A 9,304-nucleotide genomic window follows, 5' to 3' on the forward strand; every position below is an offset into this window, starting at 1 on the left:
GTCGACGGTGGACTGTTCTTTGATATTGAGGATTCACAGGAAGCACTACAAAGTAAAAGTACCAGTAATTTAAAAGTGCATATCCAGCAAGGACACTGCAATAAAAGCTGCAGAGTTCTTTCTGGCATCTGTTTTCAAAGCTAAAATATTTTGAACAAGCATGCGGATATACCAAGGGGTCTGAGCATGACATCATAGCATGAGACAAGAGGTATGCACTGAGAAGTGGTAGCAACAGAGAGGCTAAATATAACCAGATGCTTTGTTTGAGGTCTGCTTCATTGTTGTTATCTCAAGTTGCGTTTGTGTGTTTCTGCTTTTCTGTACTGATCGAAATGTGTACTGGAGAAACAGTCTGAGGCGTAATGTACAAATGCCAAACCTCTGGTACAGGGGTTAAACTGTGGAAACAGATTCTTATGCCATAAGTTTGTATTTCATGAGAAGTGTCTGTTTCCAAGATGGCATCATGGCTAGGCATGTCTGTTCATAGGAAAATCTGATTTCGGCTGATAGAAAATATATTCTTTGCTCTGAGTTGCCTCATCTTGACAGTTTCCTCATCTTGCACTACTCCCAGTTGCAAGTTAACCCCATAAATCCAGATACATGAAGGACATTTCTCCCTCTTTTTTCTCTTATTTTCCAGATGCATGTGAGTCAGAGGAGGAGACAGAACAAGAGAAACAGCCAACAGAAAAAACAAAGACGGAGACTAAACCAGAGAAGAGGAAGAGGATAACAGAGAAAACAGTTAAAGCCAAGAAGAAAAAGAGTGAACAGGTATTTCTATGTCGTACCTGCTTATCCAGTAGGCTTTTGTTGTCTATTTACAGTACCTACTGTTTTTTATTTGTATTTTAACATTGCATCTCTACTGTAATTGAATTCACTTTGACCATCCCCAAACGGTGTAAAAAACATGCCCAGGCAACACACCTGCAGTCATCAATGTGGTCGCAACCACATGCTTGACGTTTGTGTAGTGCATGTGCAAAAGCCAAGGGCGGGTGCTCAGTGCTCACACAGCGACAATACCATCATAGCTAAACCTCCCAAATCTCAGCCTGAGGAAGAATCACAAAGGCCATACTTAAGCAGTTATTGTATACAAAACCAAAGCTGACATTCCTTGCACTTTCACATAAATAGTGGAGTATTGTATGTATGACCTGTGAACAAGTAGCCACTTTTTGCAATAAACTCAACAGAGTGGTATCTTGTGACTTCTTTGTATTATATTTTGTTATAATTTCGTATCACATGTACATTGTCAATTTTATAATTTGTTAGTTTGAACTACTTTTTCTAAGTAGGTCTAGTTACTTTAACTACATTGCTGCCTAGGATAGCTTTGCTGTAGCTCAGCTTCTACCAGTGTAAAGTAGTTTCTCAAAACACTGCCCACAAATGAACAACAGGCTCAGACACTGATTTACTGAGACATATCTCACTTGCAGTTTGAAGCTTTTTCATTTACTAATTTATTTGACATCAGATGGAAAAAGGTTCTACGGTGTCTCAATTATACTTTTATTCAGAAAACATATTTTTTTCAAACCACTACTGAAATAAACAGGAGTTATGATGTTCGATTGAACACATTTCAGAAAATGCATCAAATTAAGAATGCCAAAAACTACTTTATAATTTTGTGCAACATGAAGGATAGGAAAATGAACTGGTGTTAAATATATGAATGTCATGCATTTGAATTGTGTGTGTTTTTGTGGTGAATCATTTGGTGTGGCATCTTGATGGATTTTGTATGCTTTGTAATACAATATATGATAGAATGAATTAAGAGATTTGATATACATCTAATGTATTATGTGGAAATAAAATTTGTACCTCTGAGAATTAAAATGCATTGAAACACTGATTTATATTTGTAATATATAAGTACTTTGCCTGAATTGTGTGTTCTGCCTGTTCTCTTTTCACAGACCGAGTGTGTAACTGCTCAAAAGAAAGAGACTGAGGATGAAAAGTCAACTAAACCCAAAAAAAAGAGGAAGGTGAGTGTGGCGACACCTGCTGTTGCAGAGAGAGACAAGAATTATTGCTTGTACTGTTGCTCAAAGCAACGGCAGTCACTGGGCTTTGTCTCTGAATGGTACATCAATATATTTTGTTTTTCAGAAAAAGAAGACAATTACAGAGGTCTTGGCCACCTCTGAACCAAAACCGGGCAGTCCGGCTGACCTGCAGAACCTGGTCACACAGTACTTCTCAGACAAGCGCTCTGTGATCGAGCAGGAGGAGCTGAAATTGCAGGGTGAGTCAGGGCAGCTCCCCTTTAACTTGAAAGTTCAGTCAATATCTGCTGATCTGTTGATTCACCAAGGTCACCGTCTGCCCCCCTGCCTCTTCCAGACTCCTGTTTCCTGTCCAGTAATGACCTGACGCACAGCCTCTCCTCTTATCTGAAACAGGGTGAGTGATGTTTCTTGACTTAGTTTGAATGAATCCTCTTATCATTCGTTGCTCCTAAACACGTGTGTTTCTTTTTCCTGTTCCCTTTAGTTTGTCCCAAGTGGGCAAAGATTCAAAAGCAGCATACAGGAAAGAGTTCGGTGGTTCTGCTCATCGTCTGTAGCTCTGCTCTCCGAACCATCGAGCTCATCAAGTAAGTGATACCAGTGGTGTTTGTTAAATTTTGTATGTTACAACTTCTTAATTAGACTTACATGAGAGCTGTTTGTTCTTGTCACTCTCAGGCAGTTGACCACGTTCAAGGGTGAAGCCAAAGCAGTAAAGCTATTTGCGAAACACATCAAGGTAATCTAGAGGACAGTTAGTCACCATGATGCGTGTGGCTTGTATGCAATAACTAGTTTCATCAGAACAGTTCTCTTTGAGTGTGTCTTTCAATCGTTACAGATAGAGGAGCAGGTGAAGCTGTTGCAGAAAGGTGTCACCCACATTGGAGTGGGGACTCCGGGCAGGATCAGTGCTCTTATTGAAAAAGGTAAGTGTGGCAGGATAGTCTCACTGTTTAACTTCAAAGCTTTAAAGCTTTCCTAATCTGTGGAAATTCTTTTTATTTTTTTTCCTAGAGGGTTTGAACTTGCAGGCACTGAAGTACGTGGTTCTGGACTGGAACTGGAGGGACCAGAAGCTCAGAAGGATGGTAGACATTCCTGAGGTGAGCTACTGCCCCCTGCTGGACTGAAAACATAATGACCAAACAAATCACACAACTTTTATGAAGTATTTGACAGTATCTAAATATATTTAAAGTCTTCCTACACTTAAAAATGTGTTTTTATTAGTATTACCATACGTATATGTTTGACCTTTACTGTGCAGAATATCTGCAGGTTTGTTTTCACATCTGCCGAAGGGGAAAAGTTTAATTGTGCTCACCTTTTAAAACTGAGTTTAAGGCATGTACATACAAGTAAAGATGAAACGATTAGTCAGTTATTAGTTGCTTGGCTGAAAATTAATGGATTGTGGATTGTAAATTGGACAAAAGAACCTATGGGAAGATGTAACCTTGTGTGCTAGGAAATTGTGATTGACATTTTATTGATTAAATGATTAATCAAGAATGAAAATAGTTTTTAGTTGCAGAGCTACATGCAGGTGTAGAGACACTGACTATTGTTTTTTTAATCTGTGTAGGAGGAGACATCTTGTGTTCAGAGGTTGAACTTTTAAAATAAAAAACATTTGCATATTCATAGACTCTCAATTTTTCAATTACAGAGAAGGTGTGATTTAACAAGGTAACTGAACTTTATTCAAAGCAGAGTATTTTATATGCCTTAAAACATGACTGGAGAGGATCTTCAAGTTTTCTTCCTAGCGACTGTATGTTACACATCATGTATGACTGTCTCTTTCAGATCAAACTGGACTTTATGAAGCTGCTGGAGAACGGTATCTTGAATGGCTGTAAAGACGACAAAGTCAAAATTGGACTCTTTTAAGTGTATGTTGTAAACCTGCTGATAATCCACATGAAGACCTGATGTTTAAGGCGATGTACTGATGGTCCCGACAACATGCCGAGCGGCCTCATCCTGTTTGTTTTCCCTTTGTGTCGGCGTGAAACCTGTGCTGTGCTTTTACTATTTTCAGAGGCCGTGTCAAATGTGTGGTGCTGTTTGTTCACTCTTGTTGTCCAACACAATGTCTCAGTGTGATGGATTGAATAAATGGACTCAGAATGAAACGGCATCCTTCTGTTTGTTTACTCTTGACCTTGGGAAGTCCCTCCTACTGCCAAAGTGAGATCATGTGTTTACTTGCCCACTAGGAAGCCCCATTTATCGTAACATCCTTTTGATAAAGCGTTTTAAAGCAGCACAAAGGCCAAGAACCAACATATTATATCCCTCAGCAAATTACAATAAAGATATAAAATACTCTACTTAGTCATTTTGATGTAAATAAACAGAAACCTGTGGGTTTGTAGGAAGGAAGAAGCAAAGAAGAGCAAAAAGTTATCACACAAAACAATATGGAAGTAACAGAAAACAGAAAGAGGTAGTTAGTAGAAGATTGTGGTTAATAAGTAACAGGCCACAACGGTCTCCCCCGCCCTGCAATGCCTGCTGGGAAAATCTCTTAGCAAGCAGAGTTGAGTGTGTGTGTGTGTGTGCACACGGAGATATCGCTGAAATAAAGAACAGGAAGAGAAGATAGCTGTGCCTTCTCATACACAGTTTTTGGCTCTTTCGCTGTGCAGCAAGTTCCTCTCCTGTCCACAACCGAAGGTCCCTCTCATGGGAAGAGTGAAGGGCAAGTCTGGGCCCTTGGCCCGGAGGCCAGACAACTCAGCTTTCAAACAGCAGAGGCTACCTGCGTGGTCTCCCATGCTGACAGCTAACACTGTGCTGCCTTTCTTCTACTTTATGGCTTTGATATGCATGCTGCTGGGAGTATGGCTGCTTCTCATGGTACAGAGCACACAGGAAATAAAGGTGAGTTTTTGTGCAAATTGTTCCAACTTGTAAAGTAGTTTTTTTCATATATGTGTAAATATTATATTAAAATACACATATTAAAATACACTTACACTTACACACATTATATGTGTGTAAGAGAGGCAGAGAGAGGAAGAGACCAAATGCCCTTGTGTGCAATAAAAAGGAGTGACACGGAGATGAAAGGTCCAGGGTTAGGTTTCGAATTAGGTAAACAGGAACAACTTGCTCACAGTTTACAATTAACATCATAATCTCCTTTCTTTTCAGCTGGACTACACAGATGCTTCGAACTGTAATATATGTTTTGAAAAGCGTAAAAATGTGAGCAACGCAGGAGAGAGCTGCAGCTGCAAAGTGGTGTTTTCTATTGAGAGACCATTCAAGGTAATTAACCTTTAAGTTTGACAATCATATCCAATCTTACTGAAGGACCAGTGTACAAGCTTTATGCACAAGTGTTCACCTGCATCACCAGGTCCTCATAAGTGGATGGAGTTTGCTCAGCTGTTGAAGCATGGTTGAATGCTTTGAAAAAGCTTTTAAATTGGCCTTCAATTGAGATTATGTTCTGAAACTACCATGGTGATGAATTAACTTCACTCAAATATATAATTATAATATACTCTAATATACATAGGGACTACAGTGAATCAAAGGCACAATTAAGCATTTCTGTTTGCACTCCTATGCTGATGATCTGTATCCTGGTGCTGTTCCAGGGAGACGTCTTTTTCTATTATGGCCTGAAAAACTTTCATCAGAACCTCCGTAGATACATGGACTCCAGAGATGATGGACAGATGGTTGGCAGGAAGAAAAACTTGAAGGTAGCTCCACAACATTGCCTGTTAATTCACCACAATAACATTGTTAACACTTCACTTAATGTTAGATTTAGTTGACATAAATTATTGCATCAAAAATCGTTTTTGTCTCTAGACAGAAAGCTAGTTTGAAATGGAAATTGTTCATATGCTGCTTTGTTTGCCTTTGGTGCAGTAGCGGTCAAATCATTTACTTCAGCTAAAGCAGCAAGACTACAATGTAAAAAAAACACCCTTTTACAAGTTAAAGTCCTCCATTCAAAGTCTTGCTCAAAGTGCATGAATACTGTTTAATTTATAATAAAAAATCATATTCATATGTTTTGCTTGTAAAGCCTGTTGTTGGAATACTTAAGTAACATAAACCTGTACTTAAACACTTAGCTACATCCCACCACTGCTTTCTTGCTTATTTCGAATTGTTAAATAATCTTCCTGGGTTTCTTCATTAACCTTGTTCCCTCACTAGAATCCCAGTTCATATTGTGAGCCGTTTACAAGAGACCAGAATGGATTGCCCATTGCTCCCTGTGGCGCTGTGGCCAATAGTATCTTCAATGGTAAACGCCATTGCTTACACACATGCCATCAATTGTCGTATCCCTCCTCCACCTTTCCTCTCACTGCACCGTTAACTCGCTTCTGTTCTCCCAGACTCCTTCACTCTGACCTATCATGAATCCAATCAAAATAAATTTCGGGTTCCTTTGTTACGGAGAGGCATCACCTGGTACACCGACAAAAATGTCAAATTTCGCAACCCCAGGATGGACAACTTGTCACTGGCTCAAGTGTTTGATGGTAAATAGAGATGTAAATTTGGTCAAACTCAATCTGTATTTCAGTTTCTGGTCAGTTCTCCAAGTATGTCAGATCTCCTTCAACGAGTCTGATTTTACTCCTCAGGCACAGCAAAGCCACTGTACTGGCACAAGCCAGTGTATGAGCTTGATCCCATCGACCCGACCAACAACGGCTTCATCAATGATGACCTGATCATATGGATGAGGGAGGCAGCCTTCCCCAACTTCAAGAAGCTCTATGGGGTTTTGCACCGAGCCAACGAGCCCTTCATTCAGGGGCTTCCAGCCGGGAGTTACAGCATCGACATATCCTACAGTATCCTTTCGCTGCTGTCAGGGATGGCTTTATGTGGTCCTATTGTGTGCACCTGTTTCCTTTGTCTTGGGGACTATTTTAAGACTACGAGCCAGCTATTTTCCATTGAGCATCCCTTTGTGATCACCTATTTTTGGCCTTGACCTTTGCCTTTCCAGACTTCCCTGTGCAGTACTTCCAAGGTAGGAAGGAAGTGGTGCTGACGACGCTGACCTGGTTTGGAGGTCAGAACCATTTCCTGCCCATTGCTTACCTAGTAACCAGCAGCCTGATCCTACTGATAGCTGTCATCCTCACGGTGGTCTGGTGTAAGTTCGGAAAGAATGGCAAGAACATGGAGGAATGAAGGGTAAGAGGTGCACTGGGACGCTGAGGAGTGAAAAAGAAAACTCACAAGCAGCTGAAAATTGATAATTGTTGTGCTGCTTAGGAGCTGCTTTAAACAGACATCAAATCCTAAATGACAAGAGCACTGATGTGAGCAAATGAAGGATAAGAATGGTTTTAAAAAAGAATGTTAATTTGGTGCAATACCATAACAGCATTTGCAGGAAAACCAATGAAGAATTTAGTTTGACATCTGGAAATGACTTTCCCAATCAGCTAAATGATCCACATGTGTGACGGCTTTTGTTGTGATGATGTTGTTCGGAACAACCACTTGTGAAAGCTGGGTGCCTTTTTACTTGATGAACTTTTGAATTTTTTGTAACACACACCATTTTGTTCATGCACTGTTAATATTTATTAAGATGATTATTATATACTTATTATAATTATTATATTAAGAATTAGTAAACTCCAGTCACTGTGGTGTTAAAGCTGCATTTCATGTCATTATGGCAAAGTGGAAAAGCTACACTTTAATTAGTGTGATGTAGAGTGGGCACCAGCCATTAGACAAACCCTGTAACGCTACTTCCTAATACTGAATAAAGGTTTTTAATTAAGGTTTAAGCATGAAGGTTAGCGAGTGCAGCTAATATTGCATCTATGTCAGTGTTACATGGTACAATAGGTGCTTAAAGAAATGCTTGTTTTTAGACTGCAGCCATGCTAGCAGCTCTGTGAGAGCACAGTGGAGCTTTGAGCTAAATGCTCAAAGTGGCAAAGCAAACATGCGGCTTTGCAGGTATGTTTACCATGTTCACCGTCTCACTTTAGTGTGTTGGCATGCTAAATATGCTAATTAGCACTCAACGCAAACTACAACTGAAGCTGATGGGAATGTAATTTAATCAGATATTCATACATAAACCAAACTATCACAGAACAATGATTTTATAAACCAAAACAATGATGCAGTTTAGATCTTTTTTTGTGTAAGTATGGCCATTGTTGATCAAGGGGGAAAAAAAGGTTTATTTAACTGTATTTGCAGTGTAATTGTGGAGTCTGTTTTGATGACAGCTGAAGATTTGAATAAAACATTTTCTTTTAAAAACTCTTTATTTCTCTATATACAATCAGTGAGAGCCACATAAACACAACCCCTCTGTGACCAGGGAGCACCAAAACTCTGCATATTGATCGCCTTGGTTATTGAGCATAATCAAAGCACGACTGGTGGCACAGCTGTGTGAACAACACCTTCCCTCAGGGTCGGGGGGCGGCTGCTGCTCTGTAAAAGGTATAAAGCAGCTTGTTCCATTTTTTTCTACCTACACTCCTGCCACGTTGTGTTTGGTCAGGTCAGTACCACAGGTGGACAGGAGAGGAATGCAGTCTACTGGTGCTACAGACAATGGCTGAACACATCCTACTACAGCTATAAGCCACATCATCACCAGTCCGTAAAACAAAAAACACACAGGACTGAATTATGGAATCAGCTTAGCACACATACAGATGTTGATGCACATAGTTACAAGGAAGGAACAAGTCACACCCAAATGGATTAGGACAGATCAAACACCCATTTCAACACGAGACAGTCACCATGATGCACAAATAAACAAACACAAGGGAGAATTATCAGCTGTAACAGATTTACCCATCTATCTCATCTCTCTGTACCTTTTCTCTGGAACATCCTCTAACTAGGTATTTAAAAATGCTTGTTCCTACGTTAAGACTGCTTTAATGTTTACTTGGCTAAACTTGCGATGTTGGCACAGGTTGTGAAAGTCGAATCTGCTGTGAATCAACATTGCATAAACATAGAAAAGGCAACATTTGGTCTCCAATACTACAAAAAAGTATTTTCGCTTTGGGGAGTATGTTGGATTTGATTCTCCCAATCGGCCTCTTCAGGTTAACATACAACATCTCTGACAAGTTTAAGAAAAAAAAAAAAAAAAAATGCACCGACAGTCATTGTCAGTAAGGCGTCTACAACAGTGTAACCACAAATTTCTGATCTGTCGTCAGTACGGGTAGTGATGGGGTATTATTTATTTATTTTTTTTTAATAAGAGTCTC

At 39.7% G+C, this 9,304-nt stretch overlaps 2 protein-coding genes across 2 annotated transcripts; both read left to right on the forward strand.

Moving 5' to 3' along the window:
• The first annotated feature begins 365 nt into the window (after positions 1-365).
• On the forward strand, positions 366-4,183 carry cmss1 (cms1 ribosomal small subunit homolog (yeast)). Its single transcript, XM_022740104.1, has 10 exons — positions 366-387; positions 746-783; positions 1,947-2,018; positions 2,143-2,278; positions 2,377-2,436; positions 2,527-2,629; positions 2,721-2,781; positions 2,884-2,971; positions 3,060-3,148; positions 3,855-4,183. Exons 1-10 carry the CDS (start codon positions 366-368, stop codon positions 3,936-3,938), a joined length of 753 nt encoding a protein of 250 aa, XP_022595825.1. The 3' UTR covers positions 3,939-4,183.
• Positions 4,184-4,594: 411 nt separating this feature from the next.
• On the forward strand, positions 4,595-9,185 carry LOC111218227 (cell cycle control protein 50C-like). The gene is made up of 7 exons (XM_022740420.1): positions 4,595-4,934; positions 5,208-5,324; positions 5,660-5,767; positions 6,234-6,324; positions 6,419-6,565; positions 6,671-6,883; positions 7,042-9,185. The coding sequence occupies exons 1-7, from the start codon at positions 4,737-4,739 to the stop codon at positions 7,227-7,229; spliced, it is 1,062 nt and encodes a 353-aa protein (XP_022596141.1). The 5' UTR covers positions 4,595-4,736; the 3' UTR covers positions 7,230-9,185.
• Positions 9,186-9,304: the final 119 nt, after the last annotated feature.

Source organism: Seriola dumerili, unplaced genomic scaffold (genome assembly GCF_002260705.1).
Source record: "Seriola dumerili isolate Sdu_G_001 unplaced genomic scaffold, Sdu_1.0 BDQW01000052.1, whole genome shotgun sequence".
In the NCBI taxonomy this organism is placed as follows: Eukaryota; Metazoa; Chordata; class Actinopteri; order Carangiformes; family Carangidae; genus Seriola; species Seriola dumerili.